Source organism: Myotis nattereri (genome assembly GCF_964212035.1).
Source record: "Myotis nattereri genome assembly, chromosome: 3".
NCBI classification, from domain to species: Eukaryota; Metazoa; Chordata; class Mammalia; order Chiroptera; family Vespertilionidae; genus Myotis; species Myotis nattereri.
Genome location: NC_138077.1, coordinates 164,813,153 through 164,838,237, shown reverse-complemented (window position 1 = coordinate 164,838,237; position 25,085 = coordinate 164,813,153). Strand labels below are relative to the sequence as shown.

Sequence of the window (25,085 nt, the reverse complement as noted above, 5' to 3'; positions counted from 1 at the left end):
GCAGCAAGCTGACCTACCAGTTGAAATATATGCACCCTGGTGACCAGTGCACATCATAGCAAGCAGTTGAGGGGCCTTAGCATATCATTAGCATATTATGCTTTGATTGGTTGAACAGCTGACCAGACAACTAGACACTTAGCATATTAGGCTTTTTTTAATATAGGATTATTATCACCTAGAAAATTTCTAAAACATTTTACCCATTTGTTTATAAGGAAATATAATATAGACCAATTCAGCATAAGGAGTGGTTATTTAGTAATCTGTATATTTAAAATGTTTCCAAGATGATTGAATAAAATTCATTGCTAATTCTCATTATATACATGTCTTCCCAAATTGGTTTAATATTATTGTATATGTGGGTAGAAATAAGGGGAAGAGAAAGGAGGGAAAATATAATGAGCAAAGAATACTAATGGACAAGAGAGAGAAAATGAATATACACATGAAAGAAGGGATGAGTGGGGACAGGCAAAGTAAGCTCAGGGTACAAAGGGAGTTTCCCCAAAATGTGGGCCCTTTTGTTCAAAATGTATCTACCACAACTCTTCTATACACTGCTTTCATTTCTACCATTCTACTCCCCTAAACACTCCACCTTCACTCTCTTCATACACATGCACGCATGTACACAAAATATACAAGTATGTGCAATGGCAGACCTAAGAACACCTTGCAGTTCCTGTGGATTCTCATGTTAACGATATGGAAAAGACCCAAGATTAATTCAGTGTTGCTCCCATTCTATGACTAGCTCTCAAGTGTTCAGTTAGAATGAATTCAATTCCATAAATTATCATGCTTGATATGTATACTCACTGAGGAAATATGCTGATGAAGTTGAACTTAAGTAAATACAGGTTTATGAACTGTGTGTTTGTGCAAGGTTTGAACTTTCGATCAGCTTGAAGAATATATTCATAAGAAGCCACCCTGAATTTTTCAGAGTTTGACACTTTGATATCTTACTAGAGCATGAATCTAGATGAGTACACCATCAGAGAAACACACATATAAATGGGAGACTATATGTATATTTTTTTCCTAACTTCACCTCCTAATTTGGCATAGAATAGTTTTTAGTCCAGAGAATTTTACTCTGTTAGAATTGCTTTCTTACTGTTATCTAATGGCCAGACTTTATCATGCTATTAATTTATATATATTATATATGATTTATATAAATATATATGTACATTTTCTAAGTGATAAATACCAACATAGAAAGAACTATAAACAAAACAAAATAAACAGACTCACCTAGCAAACAGTTTTGCTCACATATTAAAGCCAGAAAATTATTTCATCTTCCAATTTTAAAGAAGATAAATAATAAAAATATGTACATACAGTTACTACAGATGCATTTTTGATGTTCCATGAGTACAAGGGTGAAAAATTACTATAAACTTTTAACACTAAAACTCCTCTCAAATCCTAGATAAAAGTATGGAAGAATACATTTAAGTTCAATCGAGTAGAAGACTCATTAAGCCGTGGCACGCTAGTCATTAATTGAAGTGTAAGTCTAAAACTTAAAATAAAAGATCAATGATGTCTCCTTCAATAGAAGAAATTAAGTATTCCTTAACTGAATGTTTAATAACAGTTTTACTTTAACTAAGGGATTATATAAACCATAAAATTAAGTCTATACCATAAAGTCCCAAGGTGAAAATGTTTTACTCTTAGATATTTTGTTATTCTATTGAGCAGAAAGCTTTTATTTAAAATTATACTAGAGGCCTAGTGCATGAAATTCTTGCACTGGGGGCGGGTGGTCCTCAGCCCACCTGCCCCTTCATAGAGTCCAGGAACCCTCAGGGGATGTCCTACTGACTGCTTAGGCCCACTCCCTCTTTGGTTTCTCCAGCTCAGTGCAGTCTGACAGACCCAGCAGTGCCTTGTCCCCTGATTTCTATGAGGCTAAGCAAATGCTGCTGCTTCTGTTTGAGAGACTACTCTTCCCACCACTCCCTCCCCCAAATACACACTTTTAAAAATAACAAATATATCTCAAATTCAATTTTGTCCTTCAGACACCATCAGGTTCAAAGTATCTTACAAACTTCCCATGATACCTCAAGGCTGTGTTTGGTGCCCTTCTGATAGCCTTGGGCAACACCTTATTATTGGTTTATCAAAGCACGTGCCACATTGCATTATAACTATGTGTTCCTTTTTCTTTTCCTTTCCTTGATGGTGTACTTGAAGGCCAGTATCCAAGGCCCTAAGACCTTGATAGTCTCATGGTAAGCAATAAGTAAATAGGTAAATAGATATATAAGTATAGATTTGCTGAAGTGCTTCATTATTACTCTAGAAATGGCATATGAACTAGTACTTTATTTAGAAGACAGCAATAGGCAGGCATTATTTACACCCTGAGTTCTTCCAAAGAAGTGTCAATTAGCCTATAAAGAAATATAAGATATAGGAAAGGAAGGCAAATTTTAAGCAAATGGGAAAGATGAAGTAAATGGAAAGTGACGTAGGAGCATAAAATGAAGCCAGAAATATAAACTAAGGTGATAATTATAAATTCACATAAAACCATTTGTCTCTGGTCATGATAGTATCTTTGCCCTATTCATACTCTAAATGTAGAGATTTTCTCTTTATTTAAAGAAGATCTGTTTGTCACCTGCAATTTCTTCTAGTCTTAAGTCTGACATGCTTCCCTAACTTGCCCAAAGTTTTGGAGACAACTTTATGAAAAGCTAAAGAAAACTGCTCATTTCATTAGAAGCCTTGTCCTCCTCCTTCTCCCAGTGGCCCCTAAATTCAGGCTATGATACAATTGTACTAAGTTTTACTAATTGGTACATTCTATTCCATATGTTTGGAGCTAGTTATATTGAAAGATAAAGTGCATATTTGCATACATAAATATGCATCGGATGCAAAATAATGCACAAATATATGCCAGTGATTTATTATATAAAATCTTAGTTCACAGTGTATCCAAAAATATCTTCACTATTTGTCAATAGGAAGTATAAATCAATTCTATTTTACTGGAAACTATGTGCAAAAAGTTTTCTCAAACCAAATAAAATGATCAATGCATAAATTTGACTGTCATGAGTGAAAACTGAAATGTCTAGACCTATATTTATCTCAATCAGGTTTACACTATAATTTTTCTGCTTAATTAATACTTTTCATTATTCATGTCTGTTTTGTTCTTGAAAATCAAAGAAGTTATTAAAGGTTAGAATCTCCCCGAACTCGATATTCTTTTCTGTTAAAAAATGGAATTAGTGTTTCCTCTCTTTGGGTGAAAGCACTATGTAAGTATTAGGTTACCTTTGTTGAATCCACCTGAACAATTTAGTAAAAAGAAATATCAGAAGTAAATTACTCAACATACTGATTTCATGTTTTTCTTGGGGGCGGGGGGGGGGGAACAAAACACTTGAGATTGTGGAGAAAACCTAATATCTTCTTCCTGTTTTGTCTAGTAGAATGATTCCCTTAAAGAATGCTAATATTTTTAATAATTAATTTATTCGGTGAGTATTTTGGCGGTGTCTCCTCTGGACCAGGCGATGTTCTACATGACAGGAACACATCATTGTATAAAGGAAAGGAAAATCCCTTACTGCACACACACACACTCGCACGCATGTGCGCACGAGAGAGAGAGAGAGAGAGAGAGAGAGAGAGAGAGAGAGAGAGAGAGAGAGAGAGAAATTGATTTTATTCAGTTGCCTACATACATCAGGCACTATAGGCTTTGTACTAGTATGTACATCATCTCATTTAATCTTTACCCAAACCCTGAAATTTATGTATTTTTGCCCTCAGTGTACAGAATTGGAAACAGACTCAGAAAAGTAAAGTGGTGACCCAAGTTCTCAAAGCCCAACAGATTATAGAACAGGGGTTTAAATAAGTTATTTCTGAGTATAAGGGCCACATTTCTAAAACAGTTACCCTTAAGTGGGAGAATGCATCTAAATAGGGTGGAGAACAATCAGCCCCTGACAAGATCAGAGCACCCTACCCCTTTTACTAATAGCATTCCTTTTGAAGGGCTAGGCCATGTAGGCTTTCTGATTTCTAATATCTGGGAATCTGCTCCCTATAGAGAGCTACATTACTTAATTAGTCTATGATACTTCCTAACCTTTCCACATTCCAGATTTAACTTCAAATAATTAACCTTTGCTGATTTTATAGAATCTGAGTTCTCATCCCTAACCAGACTTTCATAGCTCCTGGTTTTCCCATTTCAGTTGAACCCATGGGTTTTCTGGAAGTCATTCATTCTTCCAGTGTGTGTGTGTGTGTGTGTGTGTGTGTGTGTGCGTGTGTGTGTGTGTGTATGTTTAACAATAAAAATTGTGGAACTACGATAAAAATAGTATCCTCTAGGCTGCTTCTGGGATGGAATGCAAATGCAAAAAGAACAGAGAAACTGTCCAACTCTAATCCACTAGCTCCCTCTGGCTTGGCCTACCAACTGGTTCCAAATTGTCTCTCTCTTGCTATGTGTATGTGTATTAATCCTTTAAGGTTTAATTAACATACTGCCATAATTCCTTTTTATTATTTAGGTGTTTTTAAAAAAATTTCATGAAATATATACATATGTTAAGTGCACGTATATATGAAGACATTTTTATATATAATTATAATGAAATACAGATCAAGACAGAGAATAGTCACCTACAAAATCTGTAAATAACTCAAAATTAGCCATTTTATTAAATCAACTAACTAGTCCAATCTATACAAAATACATCAATTATACCAATCATTTCACTACACAGCTGTTTCATTAAATTGAATAGAAACTCACATAACAGAGTGTCAAATATGATGTTATTTTTTATATGGCAAATACGATGTTATTTTTATTATCTGTGTGTGTTTTATAATACAGTGAATATGGCAGAAGTATTAGATAAATAGTTAATATCAAACATTTCTAACTTGCAAGGAACCTAAATCTCTTTCTCAAATTGACTTAACACATAACTAAGTTTATTAGAGCTTATAAAAATTATTATATTTCATCTTGAACCCCATTTGGGAAAAAGGAGAGAGGTTCTCTTCAAATTATGTCACAAAGCAACTGCAGTTATAGAAGGACAATCGATATTGATTAATAACGATGAAAAGGATGGCTGCCTTGAACCTGGCACAATTCTATCCTCAGGGACTCTTGGGGCTGTCTGGGGATGAGCAGTTCTGTGCTGGTAACATAAACCACTCCACTCAATTATGATCATTGACAAAATAGAGTTTGCTCAGTAGGGCTTGGCTCATTTCCTTTGGGAAATCATCCCAGTAAAATCCTTAGATAGTGCTCAATTTTTTGACTTATAAGTTCATAAAACTAACACTTTTCAAGCCTCCTCATAACTAGGAACAACTACACACATACACTCACACACCTATATGACTTAGACATCATTGGTATATGTGTGACATAACTATTCCAAACAAAGGCAAAATTTAGGTCTTGACCAGAAATCTGAACAGAACTCATCTCTTACATTAAATACTGATTCAATAGATATGAATGCAATTGATCAATCAGTATTATATACAATTCTTCATGGTACATTTAGGAAAAGGAAGGTTATCTTAAGTATAATTTTGGAAGGAGCAGAAGACAAAGTTGATTGTTTGAAATTATTAAAAGTTCTATTGGGTCCATTTTTTTTAGTGTGAGCTATGTTAATATCATGTGTGTACCACGACTTGCACTTAGGACTGACTATAATTTAACTGAAATTAGTTCTTTAAAAAATAAAAAAAAAATTCTTGTGTTCTGATTTTAAAAAGCAACCTCTTTTATTTTTACTCTAACTTTACCTTTTTCTTTCCTGTTTCCCTTCTGAAGGTAAAGTTGGTTAACAAAGTCTTCTTTCCTACCTATCCTTAGGTGTCTGACACGCTACAAAGGCCCTGAAGCACACTTTTCTGCTGATGAAATGTCTCCAGGCCCTGCTTCAAACTTTCCTGCTCCCATCCTGTGCTGGAAAACAATTACCCAGGGGCCTCTTGTGTTTCTGCATGTCTTGTGAGCAGAGGCACTGACAGCTTTTGTTCCCAGCTGTCTTTTCAAAAATGTGTGTAATAGCGAACAGTCTCCAAAGACAGAAGAAGTAGCTCTCCTTATGGAGCAAAGGGCAGGTTTGTTTACAGTCCAGTATAATAAAGATAATTGCTCCCTCTGTGGTAAAGGGCAGGTTTGCTTGCTGCCATTATAAAAAAAACAAAACAAAACAAAAAAAAAACACATACCAAGTTTCCTAAGCTCAGGCAACCTCAGCTATGACATAAACTGGCCATGTAGGTGTCACCCAGCCCTCATTGTATCACCCTGAGTGGTGCCTAGGGGACTGCTGCAAGATGACAATACTCTGCCTACTGCTGTTGCTACGAGTAATAAACTGCCCTTTCTCTCTGTCTCCTGCCAATGTACATGAGGCTGTGGCAGGTCCTTCACTGTTCTCAGCATCTTGTGTCCCCAGTTTCTGTCCTTCTGTTTTATATAAGGACTAGAGGCCTGGTGCACAAAATTTGTGCAGGGGTGTGTGTGTGTCCTTCAGCCCAGCCTGCACCATCTCCAATCTGGGACTCCTCGAGGGATGTCCGACTGCCGATCGGGCCTAAACGGGCAGTTGGACATCCTTCTCACAATCCAGGACTGCTAGCTCCTAAATGCTCGCCTGTCTGCCTGCCAGATTGCTCCTAACTGCTTCTTCCTGCCAGCCTGATCACCCCCTAACTGCCCTCCCTGCTGGCCTGGTCACCCCAAGTGCCCTCCCCTGCTGGCCTGGTGACCCCCAACTGTCCTCCCCTGCTGATCTGGTCGCCCCCAACTTCCCTCCCCTGCTGGCCATCTTTGACCACATGGGGCGGCCATCTTGTGTGTTGGAGTGATGGCGAATTTGCATATTACCTCATTATTATATAGGAGTCTCTTCTCCACCCAGATCCTGTAGATGATGACTCATTGGTTGGTCAGTCATCTCTAAATCTTTCAATTTAGTTTCTCTCAAATTTCTGTCTCCTTAGTCTAAGGTCTCCCCGTGTGTGGAAAACACAGAATCAAATTAAATTATAAGTGACAATGAGCTAAAGTCAGCGGGATAAAAAGGATGAGAAAGAAAGTATAAGTACAAAGGGAAATCTGGATTTTCCGTGGAGGATGGGCCATGAGAATCCTTAGAGCAGCTGGATTTTCAATGCCATCCCCACTGGAGACATCCCTCCTGGGTCTGGGGTTTTGGAGTGGGATGCCTTGCTGGGCTAGGTGTCTTGCTAATTTAACAGTTTACCTCACCTTTTCATTTCTTTGTACTCAATGCTAAATATATTACTTCCATAGCAGTTCTATTTCTTGCCTCTCTTCCTACCACTTCAACAATAAAATCAGTAGACTAACACTCAGATAAATATGGTTAGTAGTCATGATTTTTTACCTCTAAGTTTAGAGAGTTCAGGAGGGATGAGCAATAGCCCTCTGCAACTGGAGTCATGAGACTCAATGGCTACTTATTACAAATGCAGATCTGCAGGCCGTGTACGCCAAGGATTTTGATTCAGTAGGGTTGATGTGGAAAAACATAAATTTTCCATTTTTAATGAGCTTCTTGGATAAACCTAAAGTTTGTCTGCAGGACATATATGAAAAATTCTGCACCTTTGCTCAGTCTCACGGAGATAGTTCAACCACAAATGCATAGATTAGTCACTGACAAATCTTACTTTATGGCAGTGATTTGACTTGGTGATGCTCTACCGCCAGGGGTATTCAGATAATTATTTTTGGCCCATGAAATGGAAAGATATATGTTAATATGAAAAAACTGCTTTGTTCTAAAATTTTGGCATATATTTGGAAATTTTTTTTCTGATCTATGGTATGATACTATATTAATTATTAACATAGCCGTCAATAGGATGATGTATAACTAGAATGAAAAAAATTGAAAGCTATAACTTGTACTCACTTGGCAAAATACTAGTACCCTCAAAGTACTTTATTTGAATAGGTTAAATAATGCAAAATTTTTTGAGGAAAATACTAAGGGGGTATTTTTAAAAGGCAAGACTATTGCATCAGATAGTGAGATCATGTGATACTTGTCTTTCTCTGACTGTCTTATTTCACTTAGCATAATACTCTCCAGGTCCCTCCATGCTGTCTGAGGAGCAAAACAGACCCAAAGACATGAAAGCTTGGAATAGACAGACTAATCTCAGAGGAAAGGGGGGCAAGGCGGGAAGAGATTAATCAAAGAGCTTATATGCATACTAGAGGCCCGTTGCATGAAGAGATTCGTGCAATAGGCCTCCCCTTCCTCTGGCTGCCGGCACCGGTTTTCCTCGGGCATCCAGGACCCAGGCCTTCACTCCGGCCGGAGCCTTCAGTCTTCGCTCTGCCACTTCGTGCCTATGCTCGCAAATTAACTGCCATCTTTGCTGGGTTAATTTGCATACTCTCCTGATTGGCTGGTGAGTGTAGCAGAGGGATGGTCAATTTACATGTTTGTCTATTATTAGGTAAGATATGTATAACCCATGGACACAGACAATTGTCTTGTTGAAGTCAGGGAGTGGTAGTGTGAGGTGGGGAGGTCAATGGGGGAAGAAAAAGGAACATCTGTAATCCTTTCAACAATAAAGATAAATTTTAAAAAAACTATTTCAGTTATGGCTGTTGAAATCATAAGGTATAAAATAGGGTGTTAATAAAAAATATTTTACATCAATAGTTTGAGATGCATTTAAAGAAAGGGCATGGATAGTGACATTGATAGTTCTGCAGATATCTCTCACTGCATCAACTTCCTAATAATGATGTTTATGAGAAAATTTATTTTTCTCCATGTTTTTTAAATTAAATAACCTAAGTAATAGGAGCAGCACAGTAACTGCTTTCTTTGTTGAGTACTGACCAGCACACTTCATTTCCATCAGGTTTGATTAGGAGTCTCACAGTTACATTAAGTCAAAGCAAGCTACAGATGAAAGCTACAAGAATGATGAAAACACCATGTGTCTGCAGTGCTTTAGAGGTAGGGATACCACTGTTTAGAATGGCAGGGACTTGGGGGACATAGGAAATATTTCCATCTGCACATTCAACTGAATGATGATGGGATTATTGGGGATAATTGATGATACATAAAACAATTTGACCAATATTTTAACATATATGCCTTTTTCACATCATTAGGTGGTCTTTATCAATAGACTATTAAAAACAGCAACACAAATGTCAGACAGCATTTTTCCTCTGAGGTTGTTTTGATAAAAGTTGATGGGACTTACAGTTTACGACAATTTTTACTTTCTTCACATCCGGGAATGACACATCGTTTTCTGCACTGCATTCATATTCTCCAGCCTGGTCCCTGGTGATTCCATAAATGTCCAAATACTGTCCATTTTCAAATGGTTTGGCTACAAGAAAAAAAAAAATTAGAGCATGTTTAATTGTAGCCACCTGAGGCTTCATTCAAGTAAAACAACAAACTTGGGTCTTCCTATTAGATATTGGTGACAAAACAATTTCAAATGAAACTGGGGAATTATTAAAACCTTTGTTCTCCTGTGTTCAGAGGAAACATCAGAGAAAAAAAGCAAAAACCGAACAAGGGGACTATAACAATACTGTTTCCCCAGAATAGGATCTACATGTGTTCTTTTTAATTGATTGTGGTCTCCTAACCTTGTCATGCATCAAATAGAGCTTGGCACATTTCTGTAATTGAGTTCAACAACCTCCTAGCAGTGCAGATGAAGTTCGCTAATATCACTTGGTTCATATTGACTTTTATACACTGTATGCTAGCAACCTGACACTTAACCTAACTAAATGTTACTTTCCTTTTGGGGAAATCTCATTCTCAGTGTTTCAAGCCAGATGGCTTGAAAATAGTAGAGAGATATAATAAATCATTACCATGTTTCAGTTTCCAAAATTATTAAATTTTTTTCAAGAGAGGTACATCTTATATACTATATATGACTCACACAATAAACCTCAACAAATCTTTATGGCTCTCAAAAGAAAAGTTATAGTGGTCATTAAAAGCACACTAAATTATCTTTATTTTTAATATTTCAGGAAAACATCCTATCTGACTAAAAACTGCAGCAGATTAAAAATATAAAGACATAATCACAGGTGAAAGAATATCCCCAATGAGTTAGATTGAAAAAAAGAACGATGCCTTCTGAAATAATGGAATTTTTATTTATTTGAAAGCAGAGAAACATGGGGCAGGAAAGGCTGTGATTATCATGGCAAACGAAATGTGAATTTCAAGAGGTTGTGACCCTTCTCCCTTCTTGGACAAGCCTTTTAAAATCACATTTCAAGGCATACCAAAGAAAACTGGAAAATAAAACAATGATTCCATTAAATGGTCTGTTTCCAAAATCATCCGTAGTTTTGTGTTCATCTTACTTTGTCACCAAAACTATTCTAATAATGTGTGTTATACAACCAGTAAGAATATTGAATTTTATGTGAATGAAGCAAAATAAAATTTTGTTATGCTGCTCCAAATCTAAAATCCATGTCAATTAAAAACAACAACAACACTTTTATTTTTTTTCCTGTGGGATCTGGCCCTAAATCAGTTGCTGCTCTGTCTGCCTTCTAGGTTACTAAGACTTTGTTAGTTGCAACCTGGAGTGTTTAGGATGTATATTATTAAGGCATTACTTATTTTTTTTCTGGTTAATCATGAAGTGTAGACAGAGGAGTGTTATACTTGGATGGTGATTGGCTGGTAAGCTATTTCAGGTATAAGAAGAAAAGTTACAAAAGCACAAGTTGTCTTCAAAGTCCATATACTTAAAATCTGATTCTATAATCACTTTTTTGGTTCCACCCAGTGTCCTTACCTGACTCCAATATACAAGTAAAACATTGATTGGTTTTCTATTGTTCCCGTCCTCTTCTCTTATTTTCACTCTTATTAATGAAAATAATCTAAGCTTATATGTATCTGTAAAATCTACTAAAATATAGGAGGGCAGAATCCTTAATCACATCCTAGAATTTTTAAAGTATAACTTGAATTAATGCAAGAACAATATTAAATGGAAATTAAAGTATGGAAGAACTGATATACTGTATCAGAATTAACCTGGATAGCAATGAAAAATGAAGCCAATCACGTTAAAGGTATCCTACTATGAAACATTGTGAAAACAAATTTATTAAGGCCTAACTTATTTTCAGCATTAAAATGTTACTTGAATATTTCTATTTTTGTGTACTGAGATAATTTTTTAAAAATGTATCCTCCAAAATGAATTTTTTGATTAAAAAAATGTACATTATACCTGTTTGAATAATCAACTATTTTCTAATTCTTAAATAAATAATTAAATATGGTGTGTGTGAGTTTCTGTATTACTGCCTTTTTCTTTTTAAACATTGTAGATATATGAGCAATTGTTCTTAAAGTATTGAAGGATAAAAAGGAACACATTAGAAAGGTATGTCTACCAGGAAAAAATTAAAAAGGCTCTGAAAGATTAAAAGCAACTATAATAAGCTGTACAACAAAGATATCTCCAGTGTCAGAACCACTACATCAGTCAACTCCAAAGAACACCATTTATAACTAGTGAGTGTTTATCTCTGGAGCTCACTACACAATCTACTTAACCCTATTTGGGGATCCTTCTCAACTCCACCAAAGAACAATGTCCCTATTTACAACTACCAGAATTAGTAGTAAGTGTGTATGCATTTCTTAATCCGATACCTATAGAACCTGTGAATGAATGGCATTGCCAACACTAACCATCGGTAATATAGCACTAATATTAAGACACTTATGGGGCGGGAGGGTGGGGGGAAGCATAACTTCATGGTTGACTTTATTTTTCTCACTTACATTCAACATACTATGCAGCAGCTCTTCCCGCATGTGTGCTCTAAGTATTCTCTTGTGTTTACACAAGTAGCTCTGTTTCTATCCTGAACTCTTCCTTGCTCTCTTCTCAGACTGATCTCACCAGGCATAAATTTCAGGTTTGAAACTTGGAGTAGCCCATCAGGACTCAAACTCTGAAGCTTCCTAGTTGTCTGTACGTGGCTTGGCTGCCTCTGGTTTTTGTTGTCCTATTTTCCCCAATAGTCATTTTTCACCTTAGTTGTGGAGCCCAGGAAACCAATCCTCTTTTATACTTGGCTGGGTTGCCTCTTTTTCCATCACTCCTGACACAAGGGGAGAGGATTTGAGCATAGTACATTAAAATGCAAAGGGCATTTCAGTCTATGCAAATGTAGCCCAACTACTTTCCCCAAAGGGAGGGTAAAGAGCAAGACTGAGTGATATAGGGAGCTAGAGACATGAGGACCATCACCAACACCAAGCCTTTACAGTGTTTATGAGGATATTCAATACCTTCGGGTGCTCTTATAAATTTAGATGAAAAATAAAAACATTATGCAACATTTTCTTATCTTCTAGGATACCAATAGAAATAAATGTTCAATGAAATACGGCAGCCCTCTCTGGTCACAGATTTTGCCAATCTCTGTGAGCGCAGTGACAGTTTCTGTTTTGTTCATCTCTGTGTCTTCAGCCCCAGGGGCATGCCTGAAACATCCTATTCTTGGTAAATACTTGAGTAAATAAATAAGGACACTTATAAAATGAATGAATAAAGCCCTGTAAAGATAAGAGCACAGAAAATCAAAACTAAGCACTTACATTCAAAGAAGTTGTCACTTCTCTTTCTGAGTCCAGGAGAAGGAAAAGGAATTTACCAAGCATTGCCATCTTTGCTGACATCCTGAAGTGATAGGTGATGGCCATGGTGAGAACAGACTACAGTTTTCATAGATCCTTTGCAAAATCATAAAGACTAACAAAAACTTTCAATACGATTTGAAGAAAAAGGGATAAGTACTGCCTATACTCTCAACAATAGTTCTCTTTTGTGTGTAGTCTCTTCCAGGCAGAGGTAGACTTGTCTCAAAAAATGAAGAACTGAAAAGATTCCCCATGCTTTTAATAATGCCACTATTATCACCATTTTCAAAAGGAAAGCTGAAAAAACAGGATGTAGCTATGCTTTATAAAATCTCTCTCGTCAGATTTATAAGAACCTGGCCAGAAATATTGCTATGGTGGCCACAAAAAGGGTATTAAGACTTAGCTTCATGGTTTGATAAGTCATATGAACCATACTTTATATTGCACATAAAAATTGCTAGCAACAACATCAAATTTCTACAAAGTACTAATAAGTTTCAGGAAAAAAAAATGACAAAATAAATCTTGCTTTTCTTAATTTCTAGGAAATCATCATTCATGAGTTTTCCTCTCATCTTTCTGATCATTTGCTTTCACTTTTTCAAGAGAAATCCTTTGTTGTTTCACATCCCTTAAATATTGATTTAGTCTTGACTCTTTTTCCCCTCACTGAGGACACTATTTACAGGGGATCTTGTTCATTCATTTGCATTTCATTACTATTTATGTATTGATAAACCCTTGATTGATCTACTTAGTCTATAACTCTATCTTGAAACTTAAATACATTTAACCGGACATCTCCATTTGGATGACTCACCGACATCTCACAGTGGACACACTCAACACAGCCTGCCTTTCCCTGCCATCTCTGCAACTCCTCCTGTGCTCTAAGCCTGTGAGTCCTTTGACCATCACCCAGTTGCTCAAGCCAGAAACCTCCTTATTAACTTTGACAATACGTTTATCTCAGTGCCCACAACCATCAGTCACTGTGTCCTGTAAATTTTGCCTCCTAAGTAATTCTCAAACCACTTCTAAAAGCCCCATGTCTCAGTTACTGGTCTCTGAATGCATATACTCAGGTCAATGATTGTATATTGATTTGAAAAGTTATTTCAATTGTTTTCCAAAACCCTTGCTCAGAAGGAGTCATCCACTTTTCAAGGTTTTACTGCAGGAGTATATTTTGTTAGGGTCTCATAGCCATTTATTACTGAATGGTCACCTGCAAGTGAATTCTCAAAATATCCTTCGAAGGGTTTATTTACATTTATGATTGTTATTTTCTATTAGCTTATTATCCACCAGCATATTTGGTATCTTGCAAGTATTTCTTCTACAGACTGTACCATACTGAGAAGTTAGGGATGTGGGTTCTAGAACTGTCTATCTGGCTTCAAATCCCAGCTCTGCCATTTATAGATATATTTTACAAGAAACTTAATGGTTAGTTTACTCATCTGAGATGTGTGAGGATAACAGAACCTGCCTCATATAGATGTTGTGAGGATTAATTGGGTTAATGGAATTAAAGCACTTAGAACTCATCTTAGGAATTAAAAAATGCATTAGCTGTTATTACAATGCACAGGTTTAGGCATGCCAGGAAGGTCAATTTAGATAAATATTGTTTCCATGGTGAGAAGTCACTATATTCGAGAATTAGTGCTTCTGTCTTAACAGGTTATTCAAGGGAACTAGAAGTTAAAGTAAGAAAGTCACTCAAGTAGCATTATTAGAAATTACCAGTTCAGTTCTCATACCGCTGTAGGAGATCAGCACACACATTGCCCTGTAGATCTGTAGGTGGAGTTGACAGTTAATCTCATGTGGGGTCACTTCCTCTCTGTCTGAATGCCCAAGGGCAATTTAACCTTCTTGATTCACTCCACTTTTCTCCTTTCTTTATATATATATATATTATATATTATATATTATATATTATATATTATATATTAATTATATATTATATATTATACTAGGGGCCCGGTGCACGAAATTCGTGCACTGGGTGTGGGGGGGGGTGTCCCTCAGGCCAGCCTGCCCCCTCTCACATACTGGGAGCCCTCAGGCGTTGACCCCCATCACCCTCTAATCACAGGATCGGCCCCTTGCCCAGGACTGACACCTCTGCCAGAGGTGTCAGGCCTGGGCAGGGGACCCTCATTTCCCCCCATCACTGGTTCTGCCCCCAGCCCAGGCCTGATGCCTCTGGCCCAGGCGTCAGGCCTGGGCAGGGGACCCCCAGACCCCTCCGATTGCTGGCTCTGCTCCTGGCCCAGGCCTGATGCCTCGGCCAGAGGGGTCGACCCCCATCACCCTCCGATCGCCTGATCGGCCCCTTGCCCAGGCCTGACGCCTCCGCCAGAGGTGTCAGGCTTGGACAGGGGACCCCCATCTCCCCCCATCACTGGCTCTGACCCCCGTCCAGGCCTGATGCCTCTGGCCCAGGAATCATGCCTGGGCAGGGGACCCCCATCTCCCTCTGATCTCTTGCTCCACCCCCCCGCCCAACCCTGATGCCTCTGACCCATGCTTCAGGCCTAGGCAAGGTGACCATCATATCCCCCCAGTCCCTGGCTCTGCCCCCCACTGAGGCCTGATGCCTCTGGCCCAGGCATCAGGCCTGGGCAGGGGACCCCCAGCCCCCTCTGATTGCTGGCTCCACCCCCCGCCCAGGCCTGATGCCTCAGCCAGAGGAGTTGAACCTCGCAGGTTGAGGGCGTGAGTGCGGTCGGATGCCGCAGCCGCCCCGCCGGCCCGCGTCTGGGTCTGCTGGCGGGATCGGGCTCTCGCTGGTTGGGGGCGTGAGTGTGGGCGGATGACACAGCCGCCCCGCCGACTCGCGTCCCGGTCTGCTGGCGGGATCAGATTCCGGGCGACTGCCGGCACTCACACCCCCAACCCGCTCTTGGATGGTGCTGTACCATCCTGCCTGCAATATGCAAATTAGCCACCATCTTTGTTGGCAGTTAACTGCCATCTTAGTTGGCAGTTAATTTGCATATCTTGCTGATTAGCCAATGAAAAGGATATCGGTTGCATGCCAATTACCATTTTTCTCTTTTATTAGTGTAGATATTATATATTATATATTGTATAATATATATATATATAGTGAATATATATTATATATATATATATATATATATATATATATATATGTATATAGTCATCCTTGAATAGTCTCTGATCTGAAAACAATATTCAAAGATGGCTTTTAGCTTTGAGTTTGTGAAGGGAATTGTCAACTGAGTGAGATAGCATCCCTCTGGACTTTTTTTTATCTTTATGCACTTGATTCTTGCTGCCTGAAACACCTTATCCTTCAATTCACCCTAATCACTGCTTCTCATCCTTCAGGTCTCTGCTTATGCATTACCTCCTCAGAGGAACCTTTCATGACTTACTCACAACACAGTCTAGTAGATTCATGTCACATGTTTATAATATATATATATATATATATATATATATATATATATATATAATCACTAATGTTATGTGTTATGTACATGTTTCCTATTACTTATTTAATTATTTGTAACTTTTAAAATATGTTTTGTGTTACACTGTAAATTCTGTGATATAAAAAGCCTCAACATAGTCCATGTTTAGTATGGGCTCTATATATTTGTTGACTATATGATTAAAGAAAGATAACAATAGAAAGTTCATAAAATTTGACATTTCATTAGAGAAGGTAAATTAATCTTCTTATTTAAATAATGATTAACCACATCACCATAAATAAAAATAACATATACCTTTTATTAATTCCTTATTGTGTGTAAGGTATCGTGCTAAATGATTTTATTATGAATTCCTCAGTTAAACTTAGGTATACATATGAGGTAAATTTCATTACATATAATAAGACTAGAGGCCCAGTGCATGAAAATTCGTGCACTGGTGGGGGTGGTCCCTCAGCCCAGCCTGCCCCCTCTCACAGTCTAGGAGCCTTCAGGGGATGTCCTCTGTAGGAGGTGACTGGGCTGATCAGGGGAAGGTGCCGCCCTCATAAACCTGCTGCTGCTGCCACTGCCGGTTAGGGCAGCTACGAGGCCTGAGCCCCAGGCCTCGCAGCCATTGAGGCTAACGGCTGCCTGAACCCATGGCTGCCATGAGCCCCACACCTTGCAGCCACTGTGGTTTTGTCCGGATGGATGTCTGCCCTAATTAGCACATTATCCTTTTATTAGTACAGATACTAGCATTTAAAGAGGTTACATTTCTTTCTGATGAGCCCATTGACAGATATGATATTCAGAACTAATTTCAAAACCTATACGCCTGATCTATATATCACTGAAATGCTACATTAGCATTAACTTTATAAATGGTGATAATAAACATGCTTATTCTCTATATGCACTAAAGTAGGTCACGTCTATGTAATCGTTGCTCTTAGAACTATAAACTAATATATAGTTATTAATTTAATTTTTGAAGAATGTTATTGGTCTTGTGTTAGTTTTCTATGACTGTTATAACAAATTACCACAAATTTACTGGTTTAAAATCATACAAATTTAGTATTTAGTTCAGAAACACAGCACAGGCCTGTGATAATTAGAATAATGGGTCCCCCAAAGATATCCAGACCCTAATCACTGGGGTCTGCAACTCTATTAGCTTGCATGGCAAATAAGACTTTGCAGATTTGATTAATGTCAAGTACCCTGAGATGGGCAATTAATTATTTGGAAGGGTCCAATCTATCACATGTGTCCGTAAGAGTAGGACAGGACGGAAAAAGAGTGCACTGAGAGATGTGACGGGATAAGTCACTATACTATGGCTGACTTTGAATATGGAGGAAGTGAGGTCCAAGCCAAGGACAGCTGTGGCCTCTAAAACCGGGAATGGCCCTCAGATGACAGCAAGGAATTGATTCTCCTCTAGAGCTTACAAAAAGGAACACAGCTTGTCAACACGTAGCTTCTAACGTGCTGAGACTGGTGCCAGACTTCTGACCTACAGAAGTGTAAAGTAATACATTTGTGCTGTTTTAATCACTGACTTTGTGGTAATTTGTTACAGCAACAACATGAAATGATACAGGATCTCATTGAACTAAAACAAAAGTGTCAGCAGTACAAGCTTCCTTCCTGGAGGCTTGTTTTGCTCCTTCAGGTTGTTGGGAGGAGTCTGTTCCTTGCAGGTGTATTGCCGGGATCCCCGTTTCCTTGGTGGATGGTTATTCTCAGCTTCTAGAAAAGTGGTTCTCAACCTGTGGGTCGCGACCCCTTTGGGGGTCGAACGACCCTTTCACAGGGGTTGCCTAAGACCATTGGAAAACACATATATAATTACATATTGTTTTTGTGATTAATCACTATGCTTTAATTATGTTCAATTAGTAACAATGAAATTGGGGGTCACCACAACATGAGGAACTGGACCCCCCACAACATGAGGAACTCTATTAAAGGGTTGTGGCATTAGGAAGGTTGAGAACCACTGTTAGAGGCTACTCTCATTGCTTGGATCACAGCCCTCTTCCTCCATCTTCCAAGACAGCAAGTGGTGGGTCAAGTGTCTCTCCTAATTTAAATCTCTATTGCCTCCAGTCTCATCTCTCTGAGCCACTCTTCTGCCTTTCTCTTCTACTTTTAAGGACTCATGTATTAAATTTAGTCCACCTGCCTGATCCAAGGTAATATCCTTAATTACATCTGCACATTTTCTTTACCATGTAAAGTGACATAGTCGCAGGTTCAAGGGATTGGGGCATGGCCTTCCTTGGTATCATTATTCTGCCTATCAAATAAATGCAACCAGTGATTAAAAGCTCAAGGTTTTTATTGTTTTGTTGTTATAATTTATCATAGTACACCAGATAGCACTGAAGGAAAGCTCTCAATTCAGCTCCTGATCAATTGCTGCTTTCTTTCCTGCCTGCATTCTTTCCTTCCATTCAATAGATATTATGTGAGAATCTCTGACCAGTGAACAAGATTGTTTCCATTTCAAAAAGCGAATAGTTCATTGGGGAAGCAAAAATATAAGCAGGCAAGTTCAATAAAGTGAAATAAGTATTATATTTGAGACATATATAAGATGCTATGCCATCATAATTGTGCTGTCATAATTTCAAGTAAAAATTCTAAAAGTTTGGCCTGGCCAGTATGCCACAATGGTTGAGTGTCAACCTATAAGCCAAGAGGTCCCAGGTTAGATTCCCAGTCAGGGCACATGCCCAGGTTTTGGGCTCAACCCCCAGTAGGGGGAGTGTAGGAGGCAACTAATTGATGTCTCTTTCTTTCATCAATGTTTCTATCTCTCTGTCTCGCTCCCTTCCTCTCTCGCTAAAAATCAATAAAAATATATTTTAACAATATAAAAAATTTTAAAAGTTTGGTTAGGTCAGAGCATTAATTTAGCAAGAATGGGTAGAGGTGAAGCTGGTATTGTCAGCAGAGAGCAAAGCCTTTAAGGTCTTGGACAATTTTTAATGAATTTGTTTGAATTTTGTAACTTGAGGAAGAATTACACTACTATAAGCAAAAGAGTATGTTACATTTGAATATTTTTAAACAGATAACTCTGGAATTCTGCTCCTAGATACATTTAGGAACAAAGACCAGACTTACCTTTTTTGCTATAAACCACTAGAAAAATTGATAAATTATTTGAAAGAACTTTTCACACATTCACAGCATATGATATAAACAATGTGAGCTCCAAGGTGAGCTCCATGGCTGTCTATCTGAAAGCAACTTTCACACCCTAGGCTCAGAGAGGTGGAAAGCACAGCCCAATGATACCATTGAGCTAAACAATGAAAGATTAGAATACAGGCAGGCCAAGGGCCCTGGAAATAGTGGTACAGAATTCTAAGGGTAAGAAACCCACACAACCAGCTACAGGAATTTACATTTGTTTCCTTGCATGTACTGAGGCCAAGGCTTTACATGCATAGGAAGAAACACCAAAAAAGTTGGGGAAAGAAGAATGAGTGTGTAAGCAGGAGAATTTTAAGAGGTCAGACAAGGAAAGTAGACATTTGATCTCTGACCATCAAGAACCGGGAGGCTCCTGTAAGTACCAGAGCATTCAGTGGAGGGCTCATGTTTAGGTAGTAGGGCTGGTAAAAAAAACAAAAAACAAAAAAACACACACAAAAAACAACAAAAAACAAAACTAAAGACTTATATAGACTTCTTTTTAAATTTTAAAAGCAAGGTTCAATGGACCAGATTTATCTTTAAACAATGCAGCTTCCTATGAGAAAAAAATCCAACACTTTAAAATCAAAACAATATCTAGACATTCAATAATGTAGCAACACAAGGTCCAATATTCAATAAAAATTACTGTATATTCCAAGAAGCAGGAAACTGAACATATAAGGGGAAAAAAATCAATAAACAGAATGAGATATAGGAATGATAGAGATGATAGAATAATCAGACAAAGGTTTTAAAGTAGCAAGCTATTAAAACTATGTTCAAATATTAAAGAAAATACATGAATATAATGAGATAAGTGGGAAATAGAAAAAAAAAGAAAATTCTTGATATAGGGACACAAAACATTTCAAATAAAATATTAATTTGCTGAAATCAACAGCAGAGTAGATACTGAAAAAGTATTAAATTTAAGAGTATTTTAATATTTATGCAATCTGAAGCAAAGGGAGAAAAATACTAATAATGAAACAAACAGTAATAAGTGGAACAGTATAAAATGTTCTCATATATGGATACAGTAGGTCCTCGGGTTACGTCGGAGATCCATTCCTACAGTGCCACATACGTGATTTTCCTGTAAGTCGTAAAGTGGAACCCACTTACATAAGCACCTACGTCACCCACATGGAACACATACACAGCAGCAATGACGGGAAACAGTAAAAAAAAAAATTAAAAGAAAGATAACAACCTCTTACCTTTACTTATGGTAAATAAATAATAAAAAACCATAAAGCACATATGTACATACGTTGAAATGACGGAACTTTTTTTTATATATATAAATAAATGGGAGATGGCGACGTAACCACGAAACCACGTAACCCGAGGGCTATATGTATTGGGATCCTATGAAGGGGTTAGAAAATATATTTAAAGAAAATAAGGCCACATATTTTCTAAACTTGATGCATACAGTAAAATGGCAACTCCAAGAATCTTACAAACTTCAAGCAGTATAAAAACAAATAAAATCACTCAAAGGCACTTTATAATTAAGCTGCTGAAAACCAGAGAGAAATCTAACAAGTGGCCAGATATAAAATACACACTGCATACAAAAAAATAGAAATAAGAAATTTTCAGATTTCTTATCTAAAACTATGCAAGCTTGAATACAATGGAAAGACAACAAAAAAGAATAAAAATTTTAAATTAATCTCATAAGCTTCAACCCTACAAAGCTAGAAAGAGAACCAATAAAACCTAACTTTAAGTAAAATTAAAAATGGGCAAAATAGAATTAATGAAACCAAAATCTATTCTTTTAAAAGTTTACTGAAATGGATAAATCTTACCCAGATTAATAAAGAATATAAAGAACGATGACACAAATTAACAATATCAGAGGTGAAAGAGAGGGTATTACTATAGTTATAAGAAAAAAATGAATGGCTACTAATCAAATATTAAGAAAAACTTCCTATCATTTAACACAATAATTTAAATTAAATAGACAAATTCCTTGAAATACACAAATATCCAAACTGACTTAGAAAAATACAAAATATCAATATTTAATATCCATGCAATTAGAAGAAATTAAATTTGTAATTACCCACAAAGAAACCTCCAAGGTCATGTTTATTAAGATTTTAAGGAAGACATAATATCAGGTTTACACAAATTCTTTCTGAAAATGGACATGGAAAACTCCTCACTTCATTTTATGAGGCTAGCATCATCTTAATATCAATACTAAAGACAACACTAAAGGGAAAAAGTAAATATATACATAAATATTTTTAAAATGTACAGTAAACAAATCCAGTAATATTTTAAAATTATAACACACCAAACCAACTGTGTTTTTTTCAAGGATTGAAAGGCTTGTTATAAAACTGAAAAAATAAAGCAATATAATTCACTATATTAAGAACAACAACAGAAATATACAAGTATTTCTAGATGCCAATTACTCATTGAAAAAATTTAACATTCATTCAAGATAATAAAATAGTTTCAGAAAACTGAGAATTAGAGGGAACCTTTTTAACCTGACAAAAACTTGTATGAAAACCCTATATCTGACCTTATATTTAATTATGTAAGAATAAATGCATTCCCCCTAAGATGTGGGTCAATGCATGGTTGTCTGCCCTGACCCATATCTTACATATTCTACATAAATTAACTGAACACTCATCATTGACCTAAATGTGAATCCATACAGCTATAAATATTCTAGAATAAAATGAAGGAGAATGTCTTTGTGACCTTGACTTAGGCGAAGAGTTTTTAGATATGATACAAAACCACAAGCCACACAGAAGATATTGATAAATTGGATTTCATCAAAATTAAACAAAATGTTTGTTTTGCAAACACCATTAGTTAAAAAGGCAAGCTACATAATGAGAGAAAAGTTTATAAATCACATTAGACAGAGGGTTTGTATTCAGAATATATAAGGAACTCTCAAAATTCAGGAAAAATATACAACTTCATTAAAAAAAATGAGCAAAACACTTAAACAAAAACTTTATTAAAGAAAATACTTAGATGGTAAAAAGACATGTCATAAAATGATGAACCGGCTTAGTCATTATAAAAGTTAAGGGGAAAAAAGAAAGAAATGGAGAAAATGAAAGAAAACAAAACATAAAAAACAAAACACTGGTTAGTGCAGGTGAGAAGTAGAACACCTTGAGTTCTCCTGTATTGCTGGCAGGAATGTAAAACCCTACAGTCCCTTTGGAAAGTAGTTTATCAATTTTTCATATTATTAAACATGCAGTCTCACTCCCAGAGAAATAGAAGCTCATGTTTATACAAAAATCCTATATAATAAAGAGGTAATATGAAAATTAACCCCCACGCCCTCACAAGATGGCTGCCTACAACCAGGCCGGCAGGGTGGTTAGTGAGGGATGACCAAACGACTGAACAGCAGGCTGCGTGGGGCGACCAGGCCGGCAGGGGGGCTGTGAGGAGTGACCAGGCCGGCAGGGGGCCAGTTGGGGGAGACCAGGCTTGCAGGGGGTCAGTTAGGGGTGACCAGGCTGGGGGGTGCAGTTGGGAGCAACCAGGCTGGCAGGTGGGCAGTTGGGGCCAATTAAGCTGTCAGGCGGGGGCAGTGAGGGGCAAGTAGGCCAGTGGGGGTGCAGTTGGGGGCAACCAGGCCAGCAGGGGGGCAGTTAGGGGCAACTAGGCTGGCAGAGGGGGACTGTTGGGGGCAACCAGGCCAACTGGGGGGGCAGTAAGAGGTGACCAGGCCAGTAAGGTGGGCAGTTTGGGGTGATCAGGCTGGCAGGAGGAGCAGTTATGGGCGATCTGGCCAGCACACAGAGGCAGTGAAAGGCGATCAGGCCGGCAGGGGGGGCAGTTAGGGGTGACCAGGCAGGCAGGCAGGCAAGTAGTTAGGAGCTAGCAGTCCTGGATTGTGAGGAGGATGTCTGACTGCCGGTTTAGATCAGGCCTAAACTGGCAGTCGGACATCCCCCAAGGGGTCCCGGATTGGAGAGGGTGCAGGCTGGGCTAAAGGGACTTCCCTCCCCGCTCTGCCCCGTGCACGAATTTCATGCACCAGGCCTCTAGTATGTATATAAATGTTTATATTTATTGACAATTATTAAAACTGAAAACAGCCCAAATGTCCTGTAATCAGTGAATGTGTAAACAAATTGTGGTACATCTACATAATGCAATAACACTAACCAATAAAATTATTCATATATGCATAACAGGAATGAATCTCAAATACATTTTACTAAATGAGAAAGTAATAGACCCGAAAGGCTACATGTATTATTTAATTTATATGACATTCTGGAAGTAGCAAAACTATACAGGAGAATAATAGATCAGTTTTTGTTGTTGTTGTTGTTCAGGGTTGGAGAGGGGAGAACAGGTGACTACAAAAGGGGAGTATGAGGAAATGTCTTCGAGCAATGAAACTGTTCTGTATGTTGAGTGTGGTGGTGGACACATGAGATGTGTTTGTCAAAATCCATTGATCTTTACACCACAAATAAGGTCTATTTTCTTTATATAAATTTAAAGAAAATCCATATTTGTATACTACTACACAGTCACTAAAATGCCCCAAATTTAAAAGATTTTATAATACCAAATGTAAGTGAGAAGATGGAGCATTCAGCACAGCTCTCTCCTCAAAATGCATAGTCCTTTCCTGACCCTTTCCATTCTGTAGGGAAGGAGTTTTAGCAGTAATCTAATTGGTTCTTGGTCAGTCATATTTTAGCAATTTCATAGAGGTGATGTGAATTACAACACACTTTACTGTATGTTGCCTTAGGATTCCAGCTGAAGGTTTCATTTTAGCATCCTGTTATATTAGCTTTGTGACTCAGAGCTCTCTGTGGATAATATACTCTGTACTCCAGAGCCTGGCCAGAGAAGAGAACTTTGACTTCTTTAGTGTTTAATTATTATCACACATTCATGCAGAGAAATAGAACTCATCAAGGATTTCATGAGGAAAATTCATTTAATTCTTCATCTATTTAATATTTTTCATTTCAGAATAAGCCAGATAACTGTACTCTTTCACTGCCACATTCTGGTTTCTATTAAAATTTCCTTTACCAAACTTTCACTGAGGGACATAATAAGAAAGGCCATATGGAATTTCCTATTACATTTTTATCATAAAAGTTATTGAGTTCCGACGGCTATAATCAATGTGTCTATTTACTAAGGACCCCTGGGAGAAATTCTTTGTGCATCTTAGCACCAGGAAAGACTCTACTTCTGACATGCTAATTTGCTTTGATAGTATGATCCATGATCTTATAAACTGGTTGTTTCTCTTTTTTTATAGCCCAGTAGAAAATTTAAAGCCACAGTAAAGGAAAATACACTTTTGATGTTTCTATACCTAATGGTGTTTTGAGGATCATTAAGTAATATGTGGATAGATCAGAATATCATAAATAAGAATATAAACCAAAGAGATTTGGAAAACAGTGATATTACATATATTGGTTAAAATCAAATGGATTAGATGAGTTCCTATTAGTTATTACCACAGAGACTTTGGATCTTACTTTGTTTACAAGCAGAAATATTTTCTGAGGACACAGAACACAAAGAAGCATGATATCTAATAGAAATGCTGTAATAATTCTGACACCACCTTGAGAATATCAAATAACATTATTCA

General features: G+C 37.5%; 1 protein-coding gene across 4 annotated transcripts in view; it reads right to left on the bottom strand.

The window, feature by feature from the left end:
* Positions 1 to 25,085, bottom strand: part of NEGR1 (neuronal growth regulator 1) — an 877,124-nt gene that overhangs the window by 298,881 nt on the left and 553,158 nt on the right. For all 4 annotated transcript variants that reach the window (XM_081085888.1, XM_081085891.1, XM_081085889.1 and 1 more), the window contains one exon: positions 9,307 to 9,438. In XM_081085888.1, coding sequence (XP_080942014.1) covers positions 9,307 to 9,438 — 132 coding nt within the window. The remainder of the gene's footprint in view (positions 1 to 9,306; positions 9,439 to 25,085) is intronic.